Below are 17,867 nucleotides of genomic sequence, written 5' to 3' on the forward strand. Positions count from 1 at the left end.
ACATGAAAATCTTCAATTGGAGACCTGAATTTCTTTTTTTTCTTTTTTTTCTTTTATAGTGTACAAACATGAATATTCAAAAGCATGTTGGTGGTTGACGTGAAATTTAAAGCAGTTTCAGCAGTCTTGTGCTATAATGTATAACATTTCTTATGTTGTGATTATTGATACTGAGTGTAAATGGAATAGGCTATTTTGCACTTTTAAAAATGTATTTGTCACACTGCAGGAACATTTTAAATGGATTGATTAAGACATTATAATGTAATTAAATTGGTTAGAAAAACATTTAGTTAATAAAAATAATAAAAAAAGAAATATTAAGGGCCCAGTACCCGTTTGCAACCCCATTGCGCAGGTAAGCGCGTGCCAACGCACAAGACAACCTGTTGATCTCTATCGAGGCAGCCAGCAGGAGTTCTGCGCATGCGTGAGCGCCCTACATCAACCCGCTATATGAGATCGGGCGCGGGTACAGATGCCGTTTTCTTGAACAGCCGCACAAATGGATGGAACCGAAACGAACCGGAGAAACTTCGCGAAAACGGAGCAACAGAAGATGTTAGACTCCGGAGAAAACCAAAGTGGATCTAAGGATAGAGTGACTCTTAAAAAAGAAATTGGTCTCATGAGCGCGTGCGCCATAATTATAGGTGAGCCGTTTCCTCATATTAATATGCCAAAGCGTGCGCTCAACCAGCGTAAACTTTCCCTCTTCGCATGTGTCTTCGTCTTTCATTTGCTCACTGCCTGCTTCCCTTGACTCTTTTCATCTTTTAGTCGTTAGTCCTCACTCTTCCATAGCCTTTCTCTTAAATTATATCTGCTGTCTGAAATGCGCTTCCTTCTAAATGTCGAGTGTTTCTTATAAGCAATAAAGTATTATAAAGCTATGTCTCATGTCCAAACTTATCGTACGGCTGTCTTAGTTTTTAAGCAGAACAGTGCACGTGAAGACAACCCGCAATGCATGGTTTCCGTAGAGAAGAAGTATCGTGCCATGCCGCTACGTACGTACAGTAGTCTCCATCTCTGTTCATCAGAACGCAGATTGCATCATCGAGGAAGAGAATCAGGCTGAAACTCAACTCCGCGCTTACGTGGCTGCATCCCACTACACTCACTGTGTCTTTCACGTGCTCTGAACGAACCAAGAGTCCATTGCTATATGCAGTGCAGCGTAAATTAAATAGGTAGACTTGTTTAGAAAGTGTAGACTTTTTAAGCAAGTCCCACTATATATTAGGTGGCCTTAGGCTACTATGTACATCAAACAATAAGGCTGTATGTGCAATACAGTATAAACACAATATATTTATTGTGTTTATACTGTATTGCAAAACACTTTGATATTGAGGTGGAATTTGACTATGGTTAGGGACAGGTGTGGGGGTATGTTTAATGGTAGGTTAATGTGTAAGGGAAGTGTCAACAGTATAATTATAAATGGGAATTACAGATGTAAAACATCTGAAATACAATTACAGGTGAAATACAATGTAAAACATGTATATACACAATAAGTGTATTGTATCAAATGATTATTTAAAATGTTAGTTCATAGTAGTTAAGGCCACCTAATATAAAGTGGGTCTGATCGATTTGCTCTCTAATGCATGTTTAAAGTTTGAGTGTAATGCATGTATGGATTAAATACATTTTAAATACAATGGTACTGTAAGATTAAATACATTACGTGATTTAAATGTTTACTGCGTTTTAATACATCACAGAATAAGATGAAATCATTTCTGGAAAGGAAAATAAATCAGATTTAAAATGCATGTTTTCCTATGTTTAGCATCCTCAAATTTAAGCATCCTTTTATGGGGTTTTATACACTAAAGCCTTTTTTAACTTTTCTTTTTATCATTTGTGTGCTGGACACACGAATGGATATATAATTAAATATTTTTTACAACGTTACAAGAAATTGCTATTGTGTTTCTCAGATGCTATTGTGTTTCTCAGATGAAGCCAATCTTAATGGAAGCCTTTGATAAGTTGTCATTATGCCTTTACTTTTGTTTTCGTAATTTGTAACGTGTAATGCCAGTGAAATTTGCCTATCCTCCTTGAAGCCTTGTATCAGCCTGTAGTATAGAAAATAATAGAAAATGTACTGGGAGCTTATTACCCTGACGTTATCCAATAATATTATTATGGACATTTCCGTTAACCCTAAAACACAACGCAATGAAGGTAAAACACCTGTAAAAAAATACGGAAAATTATGTCAAAATAATAGTACATTGTGTCCTATTTTTATGGATTTTTATAGAGTGTATTGTCATACTTTTTCCTCCAGCAAATGTTTCTCAGCCTATGTTGGTTTATAAAGTCAGTTTCAGTATAGGCACATACATTAAAGTATTGGCTCCAAAATACTTATGTACGTTTCCACCGTTAAGAAATCTGTTGAAAAATACAGATTTGTTTCTGAAAGTGACCTGCTTGTATTAGTGAATTAGCAGGAGATACTGTAATACTACAGCATATAAAAAATGGTATAAGCTTGCGTGCAGTAAACCTAACGAAGTGAAGTACTGAAACATATTCCATGTCCTTAATTTTAATATTTTATTCTCACGTGCAAAATTTTAATTTAACTATGTGGAGATTTTCTCAGGTTTATATATGACTGCTAAAACATGGCTAGTCTCTTGTCATATGACCAGAAACAATGATAGGGGAGGCAAAGTTAAAGCTATAATTAATGTTAACTGTTCGTTATGGCCTTGACCTTTACCCTAAAATGTATGGCTGTATAAGATCAAGTGAAAGTGGTTCAGTGTTTTCAGCTTGGTGTACCATTGGAACATCAACATGCAGGTGCAGCTGTAGATTTCAGTTATGTTTATGGTTTAGTGGCTTTATGGGTAGCAAGGATGCATGGGCCATTTTTGTTCACAACCCTTCACCACTCTAAATGTTTGATGTTATTCTGACAAGCATCTAGGATTGAGTATAGGATTGCAGAACTTCAAGGATTTCCTAATGGCAAAATAACTGCTGAATTTGAACTGCTGGCATTTACCTCCTGAGTATGGGAAAGTTTTCCTCTCCTAGAATATCCTCCTGATATTACTCAAGGTCAAAGTTTTATCAGTTACTTTACACTTTTTGTCAGTTTTATCAGTTACTTTACACAACTTTTTGCCCATACAGTGCTCAGTTTATTTACTTTTGTAAATAAAATGTAAATAAATAACTTTAATTAAAGTCTAGGCTAGTGCTTTACCATTTGGCAATGGCTCATGTAACCAATGGATGATTTCATGATGATAACTACAATTTAATGATGGCAAATGACAAGAAATGCTTTTTATTTACACAAGTTTTAAAACAGAAATGGATTAATATCCACATTCCCAATGTTGTCTGTAAATTTTGTAACTAACACAAGGGGGAGTTAATTCTGTTAATCAGCCAAGCAGACATTGTTTTGTGAAGTTGTGAGTTGAATGACCAGTCAAAGTCAAGTGTGGTGTAGTGTGACCCTGTGAACTTAATTCAGGGACTTTGAATCTCATTTGACTGAGTGTTTTTGAGATGTGTGGGGTCTCGTCAACTTCAATGCCTTATCATTTTTACAGGTCTGAGGCGCTCGGAGCAAACATTCACATCCATTTACAATGCTACCAAATTCGACTTCATGTAAACACTCGCAGACAAAGAGAGAACCCAAAGGATTGCATAATGCTTCGGCCCATAACTGGCTGAGCCTTGTATAATTGACAGTCTTTTGTTTAAGTTTCCTGAGGCATAATCATTCAGGCACTGCACATGGGTTTTTTTAGTAATATATATGATATGCAATGAAGCAGAACATTTAACTTTAATTGAATACTGGACTCTCATCTCGATTTTGTAACTGATGTTGACTAACATTGTTGATCTTATGTATCGTGTCCGCTTGGCTGGAATGTACAGCAGCGTTTTGACAGCACTGTCTTTGCACCAGGAAAAAAGATTTTCATTCAAACAAACATTTTGTTAAGACTGCAGTGTATTTCAAAAAGCAAGTGATGGGAACGCATGATATAGACAGCATAATTAAATTGTAATCCATGCAAATGTGCATAACAGCATTATGTCTATATTTATTTAGAATAGAAAATATCCCGCAAGCACTACGAAGACCTCACAATTCAGTCCAAATTGTTTATTTTACATTATAGGAACAATATATGAAGTTTAAATAACCCATTGCTGTTTCTTTTGTTTTCTTAGGCAACATTATTGGCTCAGGGATCTTCATCTCTCCAAAGGGTGTTCTAGATCATGCAGGCAGTGTGGGGTTTTCACTCATCGTATGGGTTCTCGGTGGAGGGATCTGTGCCTTGGGATCTCTTTGCTATGCCGAGCTGGGCGTCACCATCCCCAAATCAGGTGGAGACTACTCATACGTGACAGAGATCTTCGGGGGCCTGGTGGGGTAGGTCTCGGCATTCATATGGCACTATAATGCCAAGGTCATAGACTCTTAGAAAAAAGGGTTAATTGGGGTTCTGTATAGAACCCTAGGGTTCTTTACTCAACTCCAAAGAACCTTTTATGCCAAAAAGGTTCTATAATGACAAGGTTTTTTGTCACAAAGGTTCTTTAGGCTATTATTCATTCATATATTACATTATTCTGCAACATTTTGTAATTAAATCATTGTTTATTAAACTATTGTAGTAACTTAATATCACATTTTAATCATGCTGATTTTTTGAGGAGAAAAATGAAATGGCATTCTTCATAATGAATGAACCCTTAAAGGTTCCATATAGAACCTTCTCCTGGTTACAAATAACCCTAAAGGGTTCTTTTGATTGAAACCTTAAAAAGGGTTCTAAAGGGTTCCAAATATGTAGCACCGATAGAACCTATTAAGGTTCTATATAGAACCTTTTTTTCTAAGACAGTAGGTTTAATTTCCAGGAAATGTATAAACAGATCCAATATTAGTTGCTTTGGATTAGTTGCTTCAATATGGACATTCAGTTTGTGTGTGAAGCACACTAGGGAACTTCTCCTCAGGGAGATTAACATGTGTTTACTTGCTTGCTCAGTTACAACACTAACACTGCTTAGAAATCTTTGTTTTGTATATTGTGATGATAAAAATATTCGTTTGTTTATGTGTTTTCACAGGTTCTTGTTGCTGTGGAGTGCAGTGTTGATCATGTACCCAACGACTCTAGCTGTGATTGCGCTCACCTTCTCCAACTATGTGCTACAGCCTGCCTTCCCAAACTGCCTGCCTCCATACGTCGCCACACGGGTCCTCTCGACCGCCTGCGTTTGTGAGTACAGCACACATCTTTAGTAATGAGGTTTTAGATGACATTCTCAGGTCAGCACTGATTTAGTACTGCTGTCATGTGACCGACTACCTTTGCTGATTGAGGCACTGCTTTCTTTGCCTCCTCAAAGGAATCCCCCTGGTTCCTAGTGCATAGAGAGTTAATTCTGACTAATAGATTCAGTCCCTTGTGTGTCTGTACCACTTTACAGTTCTTTAATCTTGATCCTGGTTCTTAACCCTGGGATGCGTGGCAGGATATTTTTGGAGCTGCTGGTGATGAACCAGTCAAATGTATGTCTATGCGTGCTTGTGTATTTGTTTCAGAAGAGCCCCGTGACTCTGGGCTGGTTTGGACCTGTCAGATCTGGACAGGGGCTCTCAGGAAGGAGTGCTGGGGGGTGTGTCAATGTGAGGGCAGTGGTCCTAATGACAGTGCTGGCTGAGTTGAGCCATCCATCCCTATTTTTGGCAGCAGAATCCAGAATCTGTGTTGAGGAACAGCCAACTAAAGCTTTGAGTCAGACATACTGTAGAGAGCAGGGTGACAAGGGCCAATGGCTCTATTTAGGGAAGACACCTCATGTATGTGCCCTATCAAAGGATGCTAGACCTGCATCCCAAATCACTGTGTTCTCTTCTGATTCAAGAAAGCCAATATTCAAGGAACGTATTTGTTTGGGTCCAGATCACAGGGTGGGGTTGGTATCGATGTCATGGTATAAGGGCACCTGACCCTCACTCTGCGTGGCGTCAGACTCCGTAATGGTGCCAGGCTTTGAGCCGGCGGAACATGTGGGCGTGTCCTCTGTATTGTGTATTGTTTGGGGACCTTGCGGTTGTCCTGGCTACCCCAAAGCTCTTTGATGGACAAGAGCTTGGAGGTGGGACTTTGTGAATGCCGCTAAACACCGTTAAACGAATGAGGAGTGAATTATGATTTTTTTAATGAGTCATTTAGAGTGTGCGAGTCATGCTCAGGATGGGCATTGTGACGCGTATATCATTAACCTTTAGACCTAGCAAATAACCTGATATAAGCTGTGACATTCAAAGACATCAGGAGAACACCTGAGGTCTTCACACACTTTCACCCAAGGACTTTGGTAATGTATTAACACACATTATACACACGCACAGTTCCCACACAAATACCCACAAACATGTCTCTTACACTGTAAAAATGCATTTGATGCACACATTTTTACCTCCTTGTCACCTGTTCATGAACCTCAGCTGCGTCAGGTGTGGTTGGATGAAATTCGGAGTTAAAGAACTGGCTCCCATTCAGTCCACAAGATGGAATTTGAATCAAATTGGCCACGCTCACAGGACATTTAAAAAAAATGTATATAAAATATATAAATTATATAAAATAAATATTGACATAAATGTTTGTGAATTTGTGGGACATAAATTATTTCACCATGCTCCATAAAATTTATTGAATTTAATGCTATATATACTGTATATCAAATTCATTTGTTGTGGCATCGATTACTTATATCTACTTATATTTATCTGTAATTGCCCCATATTTTGCATGTATAATACAGTTCCACATAATACAGTTCCACATCTTGTCTTCTACTGCAATTCTAATTTAATTCAAAGAACCCTTTCTGAAAAAGCACAACCCATAGCTTGAAGTGCTGGCACAGGTTCTTTTTTGGCTTCAAGCTGTCTACCTGTGTTGATGCAGCAGTGGATATTTTTAGTGGTAAACTGATGCATGCATGAACCCCTGTTTATGTGTGAGTGAATGTTCTTAGTTGCACTGTGTGAGAAATTGTCTATATTGCGGCATGTGTTACATTTGCCCTCCCCTTCTGAATGTTCTGAATGAATGTCACAAGCTCTGTCTGATGCAGTCAGATTACAAACAGAGAAACACACACACACACGCATTCTGCTGTACTGGATACACAAACCTTTTCTAAGATTCTTCTGAATCTGCATAATACAATAACTACTTGATCTCTCATTTGATTTGAAAGAAAATATGTCACATTGCATTTTTACAACTGGTTGACAGGTAATTTACGGTACTAATGCTTGGTATTTTTTTTATAGGCTTATGAGTGTGTTGGAAGCTTCTCTCTTGTGTAAAAGTAAAGGCCACTCACAGATGTATGTCTTCTGATGAAAGGGCCGACATCATGTGTCTCTGAAAATATTTATTTATAAATGCATAAATCCAGGCAAATAAAAGTTAAGAGAGAATACCAGTCAAAATACCAACAAAAAGATTAAATAAAACAAATAGACAATAACAATTATGCAGTGACAAAAATATAGCTTCAAAGTATTCAACCTTTTGCCTATATTACAATTCTCTCAACCTGGTAGCCACATGGTCTGCTTTTTCAAACAGCCTTGAAGAAGTTTTATCGATCAAATTTTTCTTCAAATAAAACTTTTTAAAAAGCCTGCCATCTATAATACAGAACAAACGTGAAAAATGTAGTACTCATTTTAGGTCTTAATTGACCACAGAGGGTTGTAGTGTTTTGCACATTTTTGTGTATTTAGTGCGTCTTTTGTTGGCTTTATCGGTCAATTAGCTGCAGAGGGATGTCCCGCTCAGGGGTTTGGAGTGAGTTGTTGTATTTTGGCAGATTTAAAGGCTGTTTGCACTTCATTAGAATTCTCCTCTCATTAGCTTTGTGTTCATTTAACTTCATTTGGCCACTCTTAGTCACTCCTGCACTGTGATACAAAACAGAAGGAGCTGGAGTCAGATCTGAAACAAGAGCAAACAAAACCATGGCAAACACGGTAACTCTTCTGAACCTACAGGTCCTTCTCAAAAAATTAGCATATTGTGATAAAAGTTCATTATTTTCCATAATGTAATGATAAAAAGTAAACTTTCATATATTTTAGATTCATTGCACACCAACTGAAATATTTCAGGTCTTTTATTGTTTTAATACTGATGATTTTGGCATACAGCTCATGAAAACCCAAAATTCCTGTCTCAAAAAATTAGCATATTTCATCCGACCAATAAAAGAAAAGTGTTTTTAATACAAAAAAAGTCAACCTTCAAATAATTATGTTCAGTTATGCACTCAATACTTGGTTGGGAATCCTTTTGCAGAAATGACTGCTTCAATGCGGCGTGGCATGGAGGCGATCAGCCTGTGGCACTGCTGAGGTGTTATGGAGGCCCAGGATGCTTCGATAGCGGCCTTAAGCTCATCCAGAGTGTTGGGTCTTGCGACTCTCAACTTTCTCTTCACAATATCCCACAGATTCTCTATGGGGTTCAGGTCAGGAGGGTTGGCAGGCCAATTGAGCACAGTAATACCATGGTCAGTAAACCATTTACCAGTGGTTTTGGCACTGTGAGCAGGTGCCAGGTCGTGCTGAAAAACGAAATCTTCATCTCCATAAAGATTTTCAGCAGATGGAAGCATGAAGTGCTCCAAAATCTCCTGATAGTTAGCTGCATTGACCCTGCCCTTAATAAAACACAGTGGACCAACACCAGCAGCTGACATGGCACCCCAGACCATCACTGACTGTCGGTACTTGACACTGGACTTCAGGCATTTTGGCATTTCCTTCTCCCCAGTCTTCCTCCAGACTCTGGCACCTTGATTTCCGAATGACATGCAAAATTTGCTTCCATCCGAAAAAAGTACTGTGGACCACTGAGCAACAGTCCAGGGCTGCTTCTGTGTAGCCCAGATCAGGCGCTTCTGCCGCTGTCTCTGGTTCAAAATTGACTTGACCTGGGGAATGCGGCACCTGTAGCTCTGGATGTTTCTACTCCAGACTCAGTCCACTGCTTCCGCAGGTCCCCCAAGGTCTGGAATCTGTCCTTCTCCACAATCTTCCTCAGGGTCCGGTCACCTCTTCTGGTTGTGCAGCGTTTTTTGCCACACTTTTTCCTTCCCACAGACTTTCCACTGAGGTGCCTTGATACAGCACTCTGGGAACGGCCTATTCATTCAGAAATTTCTTTCTGTGTCTTACCCTCTCGCTTGAGGGTGTCAATGATGGCCTTCTGGACAGCAGTCAGGTCGGCAGTCTTACCCATGATTGCAGTTTTGAGTAATGAACCAGGCTGGGAGTTTTTAAAAGCCTCAGGAATCTTTTGCAGGTGTTTAGAGTTAATTAGTTAATTCATATTCGTTTATGATTCGTTTAGAGAACATATTCATGATATGCTAATTTTTTTATTCGTTTAGAGAACATATTCATGATATGCTATTTTTTTATTCGTTTAGAGAACATATTCATGATATGCTAATTTTTTTATTCGTTTAGAGAACATATTCATGATATGCTAATTTTTTTGAGATTTTGGGTTTTCATGAGCTGTATACTAAAATCATCGGTATTAAAACAATAAAAGACCTGAAATATTTCAGTTGGTGTGCAATGAATCTAAAATATATGAAAGTTTAATATTTATCATTACATTATGGAAAATAATGAACTTTTATCACAATATGCTATTTTTTGAGAAGGACCTGTATATTATAAACTGCTTACATGCACATATGAGACCACAACACATTCTGTATTAATGTTCATATATTAAAGGGATCAATCAAAAATGATCACACTTATCATGTGCTCACCCTCCTGCCATTCTAAGCATGTGTGACATTCTTCTGTGAAAGTTAAAACATGATTTCTTTTTAAAAAAGTGTTTGTATTTTACATTTAGATTAATATTAATACATGTAACTATGTTTTGAATATTGTTATAATTTTAAGCACATAATACTTGTGAAATAATTGAAGTGACTGCTGTCAGGGCATGGAGGTTTACAGGTGGTGTGTATTGAGCTCAGGATTACATGAGTGGATGAATTTGAGCAGGTTAGCTGTTAGTTTGCAGGCTGTGAGCTGCTCTTGTCGACTGCTTACTCGGGCCAAAAATTCAGCTGGCGTTTGGGCCGTTTTGTTGTGGGGCATCGGAAGCTGTTTGTCTAAGGGGGTCTGACAGATGCCCCGCATGTGTTTGCGTGTGTGGGCGGGTAATTCCGGCCATTGATGGATGAGTGGGGGTAACCCGTCTCCCCTTTGCCCAGTGTCCCCCTTTGCATGCCTGGGTATACCGTGCCATCAAGCCCTGGAGACGGACCTCTGTGTACCGGATCTACACCGGAGCTGTTACACAATGCGGCTGAGTACAGAAGCCACTAACCTCAACACAGATGTACAGACAAGCAGTGGCCTACAATGCCTGTACTTCCGTTTGTGAATGTATAGGTTTACTCTTTTTTAATCTGTCAGCTTTTGGCTGTGTTGCATTGATGTCCCTTGATAAACTACTCTTTTTTGTTTCTAAAGGAGTCCAAATTTTGTATGTGTGATTGCCTGAAGATAGACACCAAATAAATCTATAAGGTAGACTAGGTAACCGTCTTACTCTTACTCTTAACTCACACTGCCTTCAGTCAGTGAATGAAAATAAGAAATATCGTGTTTAGTTATTTTACCAGATTTTAATGATATTTTTTTCTTTCTTTTAAAAGTCATTAAGTTATCTTGAGCCCCCCTTGGAAGTTTGCTGAGTGGGCCTTGGCCCCTTGGTTGAGAACCACTTAGCCATGAATGGGTCAGTGTTTTGCCGTCAGCAGTAAAATAAGTTACATCTGATCTTTATTTCCCCTCTTTAAGCTAATAAAAAATACCATGTGACCAGTTAGTGCTGCTCTGCCAACAAAACCACACTGCTTCCATTACTGAATCACAACCTGATTTATCCCCATGACACTTATGACAGAGTTTTTGTCTTGAAACAGCTCATTGATTTTTTTTTTTTTTTGGTGATGTTCATATTTCATAATATTTAGTTTTTCATAATATTTAAAGGAAGTACTTTTTCTTTTTTTATGTTTGCGTTTGCGAGTTTGGAATATAGGAATGTATAACTGTTCATGGTGTGTGTTTGCAGTGTTCCTGACGTGGGTGAACTGTTCCAGTGTGCGCTGGGGGACACGAATCCAAGATGTTTTCACTGTGGGGAAACTTCTGGCCCTTGTTCTCATCATTGTAGTGGGAATGGTCCAGATTTGCAAAGGTATTGTTTTTGTGTATGCAACTATCAGGACACTTTACACGTATGTTCTTGTCAGCTGTCGTCTTTAATGAAATATGCTATTTTCTCTCTCAAAAGTGAGGGGTTATTTTTTGCTGTTAAAATCGATGCAGATCGAATTACCAAAGCATCTTAAAGTCTATAAATGTACAGTGATGTTACTTATTAAACATTAAGGGTCTCACAATTTTATACTCTATTGATTTTTCCCTTACTTTCAGTTGTTAGGTCAAACTGTAGAACAGATAAGCAATCAATCGGAACACTTTCCTGAACAGTAACAGGATTTTGCTAGTGTGTAAATCACTGAAGCAAAGAATAAAGTTAAGAGATTAAATGAGAGAAATAAAGAGTAGGCAAAGGACAGAAAGGAAAAGAGTATGGTTACCCACCTGTGACTAATGCTGCCTTCACGTGCTATCAGAAATTTCACACTTCAGATGTCGTGATTAGCCCATTGAAATATTGACTTGAGAGCATTTTAAGTATTGAAATATTGACTTCGAAAGCATGTGAAGGCAGCATTCTTCCCACAGTAAAATGCCATGAATCATCAAGCACTCCCATCACACTAATGCCAGCTTCTGCCAGCCCTAACAGTCCTATTATCTAATAAATAAAAAGCAAAAGATTCACCTTATGTGGGTGCAGGAAACTGAAATATGCCAAACAACACAAAATAAAATAGGCTGGTCTTGAAAAAAGTATCATCTACTAAAATCATACCTTCTAAAGCCTTTCAATAGATTCTCCCAATTCTCCCAAAAATGAAACTTCTGTCAATATTGAATCACCCTCCCTCATGTTGTTTTTTATTCTGCAGATTTTTTGGAAGGAACCTATTTTTTTTTTTCTATAGTGACATCTAGTGGTAGGTCTTGTATTATGAGATGGTAGGTTGTGTTACTTATACTGGTACATTCTTGCTCAAAGTGATTTACATTTCACTACTGGGATACCCTACATGACTTTTAAAATCGGAACATATTTTAAAACGCTAGGCATCATACACTTTCAGACTTTGTTGGTTACAGAAAAAAAACATCAACAACTGGGGATCACACTAGACTTTTAGGTCGTTCCGAACACAGTAAACATACGCTAAGAGATGCATGACAAATGAAAAAAATTGCACACATGTGTACTAAAATTATCTCAAAATATCACATTTGACATCCTCTGACTGGATGGAAGCAACATCTGAAGCTAAAAAATCTGTACGCATCTTACACTATGTGATTTCCTGCAAAATCTGTCAACTTTGACCAGTTGCGAGAGGTTTTTGATTTATATTTTTATTTAATGTGCTTGTCTGGAGGCAATCCCTGAACTGACAAGAGAAAGAATTGAGTAAATGAGAGATCTAAGCAGTGCAGATTCAGACTTGATTGACAATTGATTGCTCTGCCTATCTTGTAGAATAATGAAACCAAAATGATGACATAAGAGTGTCAGGATGAATGTGAATAGACTGATCCCTAGAGCATATGAAAAATACAGTGTTTTATGCATTTCATTCATGTATGAATTAATCCGAAATTTTCTATCTCTCCTTCTAGGACACTATGATGCATTGGAGCCTCAGGCAGCTTTTGAGTTCATAAAGGATCCGTCAGTGGGGCAGATTGCTCTGGCTTTCCTGCAGGCCTCATTTGCATACAGTGGATGGAACTTCCTGAACTATGTGACTGAAGAGGTGGTTGAGCCTCGCAAGTGAGTCTTTATTAGTCTTTACTGTGTCAAAATCAGGGTCAGGCCATCCTACAGGCAATCACCTGGAGTAAATAACTGACAAATAATTTAAATCACCAAGTGACAATAAACACAGCAACAGTATAAATAGAAGCAGCAAACAGTGAAGCAAACAAGTATCCATAATCTGCATAATTTATTCATGTCGCGTAGCGTCGAGTACCGTGTTCCAAACCTACCTCAAAAGTGCTCAAGTTGTCGGAAATGCACAAAACAGGTCACCAAAAGGATGATTTTGCTGCTATTTGAGATGCTTTCAGCGTTTCAAGTAGATGGCAGTAACAGCACGTCTATTGACAAAGGCTTGTCACAATTTCTCAAAAATAGTCTGGGCAGCAAATTAAAAGACTGTCAAAAAAGAAGCAAAAAACACACAAAAATCTGAATAAATAAATAAATAAATTAACAAAAAAATGATTAACTGAATTCACTAAATAACCGCTCTCTAAGAGGTATGCGAATATAGTGTGTGTGTGTGGCCCAGATAAACCTTTTGGAACAGGCACAAAAAGTCCTCACAAAGACAGCAATATCCAAAATTCTTGTCTTTATGGAAGAATTAAAAAAAAAAAAATCATACTTGATTTTTACAGATTTCACTTAATTAACTTCTATTCACTTTTGCACATACAACAGTTCTGCCTCACTTTTTGAGTACACACTTCACAAATCAGCCCAGCTCTCATACAGTATATATTTTATGGCTTGTTGTGGTTTCTGGTGTATCCGTCTAGGAATCTTCCACGTGCGATCTACATCTCCATTCCTCTGGTGACGCTTGTCTATACTCTCACCAACATTGCATACTTCTCCTCCATGTCCCCTCAAGAGCTGCTGGAGTCAAACGCTGTTGCTGTGGTGAGATTCCCTGACCTTATATACTGCAAAAACAACATACTATCTACACTGTAAAAAAAGGCAAATTTTGAACTTGGATGTTTAAGTTATTTCAACTTAAATTATGTTAAACTGACTTTAAAAAATGAGTTACATCTTGTATAACTAATAAAAACAAGTTTAACATTGCTTAACTTATTTTGATGAGTTAAAACAATGTAAAAACATATGTTGTCATAACTTATTGAACATATTTTTTTACAGTGTATTAGATGCTTTGACAAATCAGCATCTGTTTTTGTGTGTTGTATTGCAGACATTTGGAGAGAAGCTGCTAGGGATATTCTCCTGGGTGATGCCCATCTCTGTAGCTCTTTCCACCTTTGGGGGGATTAACGGATACTTGTTTACCTCTTCTAGGTAGAGAAACACAAGCACTATTGCACTGGATTAATACAGCAACCCTGAAACCAGAGTATTTACCGCTTCATTGGCCATCCTCCACAGGTTATGTTTCTCAGGCGCCAGAGAGGGTCACCTGCCCTACCTGTTGGCTATGATCCACCTAAAGAGCTGCACACCAATCCCTGCCCTGATTGTTTGTGTGAGAGAGAAAGAGCTATTCACACACACAGCACATGCAACACAACACTGCTTTCAGTCTGCATGATTTGGTTGATCCAATTCAGGTCTAAACGGGGTCCAGAATGTTTTGTGAACAGATCACTCAAACCACATTGAGAGGTAATAGAAAACTCATGTGATCACATTGCATTTGTATAAACACTAGTTAATCTGTCCTGATGCGTTCTGGACAGCAGCGAAGGACCACCTACTCACATGTAAATCAACCAATGCACTTAAAAAGGGTGAAAACTTGGCAGGTTTTGTGCCCCTTTCACAATAATGGTCTAATTGAAACATTTGGAAAAGACAAATATATTTACTTTACAGAACACAGATTTGCTTGACATCAACATTCAATGACAAAGATCATGTGAAGAACATTTAATGTTCAGTTAATATAGCAGTTGGGCTAAAATATGTCACAAAACATTGAATCTATGGTGCGGTTACAATTTAAAAGTACTTTTTGAAACAAGAGTTTGCTGTTTTTTTTTTACTTTTTTGATTAACATTAGACAAGTGGTTTTCAACCAGGACGGCCCCAGCAAACTTCCAAGGGGGTCACTGGGTGACATGTATTAAAACTTAATAACCTCATTAAAATGTAAAAAAATAATAATAAAAAATCATAATAATAATAATAATAATAATAAAAAAATAAAATAAATCCAAACTGAGATTCATATTTTACCTCTCAATAACTAATGTTTTTTTATTGAAGAACTAGAGAATTACTAGAGAATTAGAATCTTGAATATTCTAGAATCACAAAATGAATCATGGTTAATTAATTTAATAAATAAACATTCCCAGTTTATGTTAATGAAAACGTTTGAGACAGCAAGCAGTGTTGTCATGATAACAACATAAAAAGCCAGAAGAAAATATCTTAGCCAGTGTGTGGGGCTTTCAAGTCAAAAAGGTTGAGAATCTCTGAATTAGATGGATCTTATACCAGATGCAAACAGGGCCTAAGTGTCTTTCTCTCTCGTTCTCCATAGTGTACGGCGACCATAGTGATCCTGTGTATCGGAGACACTCATAACTTGATAAACTATGTGTCTTTTATAAACTACCTCTCATATGGAGTCACTATAGCTGGGCTGCTATACTACAGATGGAAGAAACCCAAACTGGTCAGACCCATCAAGGTACTTGAGTTGCCACCTATAGACCTCATCAGGTAGATGGATTTAGAATGACTGGTCATGGTTTTGGTTTTATTCACCTCCCTCTTCTCTCACTTTTTGCAGGTAAACTTGTTGGTCCCTTGCAGCTATCTAGTGTTCTGGGCAGTGCTGCTGGGTTTCAGTCTGTACTCGGAGCCAGTTGTGTGTGGTATGGGGCTGGTGATCATGCTCACTGGAGTCCCCATCTACTTCATTGGAGTGCAGTGGAAGAACAAACCATACTGGGTTTACAGTGCCGTGGGTAAGCAAGACCAGCCGAAACGTCTTTGCACTGTTTTGTTAGCACTTTGCAATGAAAAACTATCTGACATCTGTAAATGTGCATGTGTTTCAGAGAAAGTCACCTATCTGGGGCAGAAGTTGTGTTATGTGGTCTTTCCCCAGGATGATCCTTCTGAAATACAGCCTCTTACACAAAAATCTGAGCTGTGAGAGTCAGCACAGGACATCTTGCACTTGAATAGCAAAGGCCTGTTTTCCATCCATTCAGTGTTTTTTTTTTTTTGTCTGATGCTGCATGTAAGAAGGTGCTCCCCAGAAGCTCCTCTGAGACTCAGCCATCACAGCAGAAAAAACTGAAGTTTTATGTTTTCTTGCTCAGACATTGCATTTCTTAGTTGAAACAGTTCTCCTCTCGCATATGTTGTCCGAACATCACCTTGTAATTGAACGCACCCTACTCCTGTCCTATCGGAAGCGAGTTCCTATGTTGTCTTCATGTTTTCTCTGGGAGTATTGTGAGAACTGTTGGTGTATTCTCATGTGCCTTACAGGATCTCTCTCTGTATTTGAGGTTTTTATCTTTACTTTAGGTAGACTTTTTATTAGAAATCCCCTGTAAGTGAGCGAAGGGTACTTGTTGAAGCCTATTTACCTCTTAACCCAGTCTTCTGAAATCTTAACTGTCTGTAACTTTGAACTTTCAAGAGGATTAGGCCTTGTCCTTTAGTCCTCCTAGTACTTACTCCCTTAAGCAAGAAAAAAAAACGTAATGTCTAGCTTCGCTCAACTGTCTATGCAAGAATAGTCTAGGCACTTTAATGTAGTTGCCTATTTTAGCTTATATTGCACGCTAAACGTATTGCTATGCTTCCTAAATGTAAGCAACAATCTCCTGCCACTGTTTAACAGAGGCTCTGCACAGCACTTATTAGCACTGCCAGTCTCTTAGCCATTTTTCTTGAATAACATTATTTACATAAAAGGTGCTTTACATTTCAAAAAACGTTCAACTGTTATCTAAAAGGAGATGTAGTCCTCCAGTCATTAATGCCTTTAGATAACCAAGACATTTGTCTATTTTGGCTGGGATTTTGGGCATTCCACTGAGCTATATGCAACAGTGATGCAGTGATCCATCTCTCCATTTGAAACTGAGCACCAAACTGAAATCTGTCAAACAGATTTAGGTTCTAAAGGAGTTTCTTAGAGGCTTTTGCACTTGAGTGCCCTCTTCAGGTCAGATCTTTCTAGACATTCATACCCCAGTGCATGTCTCCTTCCATCGGTCCAGCTCAGTGTCTCTCAGTGATATCTGCCAAGACCAGCAGTATTCATGCTCTCACTGCCCACAGCGACAAAGGCACAATGAAAAGCAAAGTACAGTGAAATCTTAATGTAAATATTGCTTAAAATTTCAAATACATCAGGGATTCATTGTGAGATCACATTCCTGACATAGTAAAGTGTGAAACATATGCATTAAGTATACATATGTTTCATAATATATGCACTATAGATATGTATGCTGATATACCTGTTTTGTAAAAAAAAATGTTTTGCTGTTTATCAATAACAATATTAGCACATTAAATTTAATTCAAAAAAAAAGTTTGCAAGTAATAACTGTTATTCTCTCTCTTTCTCTCTCTCTCTCTCTCTCTCTCTCTCTCTCTCTCTCTCTCTCTCTCTCTCTCTGTGTGTGTGTGTGTGTGTATGAGTAAAGACATGAAGGCTTTGCAGTTTCATTCCGAAGGCTGCGACCTCCAAAGGTTGCATTTGTTGGAGAGGCGGCTACATATGTCATTGAGGGAGCCTCATTTCAGAAAAGTTATATGGCAAAGAAAGAATTTACACAGCACAAGAAATACCGGCATCAATTTTA

The 17,867-nt window shown here is 38.1% G+C and overlaps 1 protein-coding gene across 1 annotated transcript; it reads left to right on the forward strand.

The window, feature by feature from the left end:
- Positions 1-436: 436 nt before the first annotated feature.
- On the forward strand, positions 437-17,586 carry slc7a10a (solute carrier family 7 member 10a). The gene is made up of 11 exons (XM_067439857.1): positions 437-653; positions 4,234-4,438; positions 5,143-5,294; positions 11,214-11,339; positions 12,917-13,070; positions 13,844-13,967; positions 14,263-14,366; positions 14,454-14,550; positions 15,575-15,724; positions 15,827-16,004; positions 16,098-17,586. Exons 1-11 carry the CDS (start codon positions 506-508, stop codon positions 16,193-16,195), a joined length of 1,536 nt encoding a protein of 511 aa, XP_067295958.1. The 5' UTR covers positions 437-505; the 3' UTR covers positions 16,196-17,586.
- Positions 17,587-17,867: the final 281 nt, after the last annotated feature.

Source organism: Pseudorasbora parva, chromosome 1, assembly GCF_024679245.1.
Source record: "Pseudorasbora parva isolate DD20220531a chromosome 1, ASM2467924v1, whole genome shotgun sequence".
Classification (NCBI taxonomy): domain Eukaryota; kingdom Metazoa; phylum Chordata; class Actinopteri; order Cypriniformes; family Gobionidae; genus Pseudorasbora; species Pseudorasbora parva.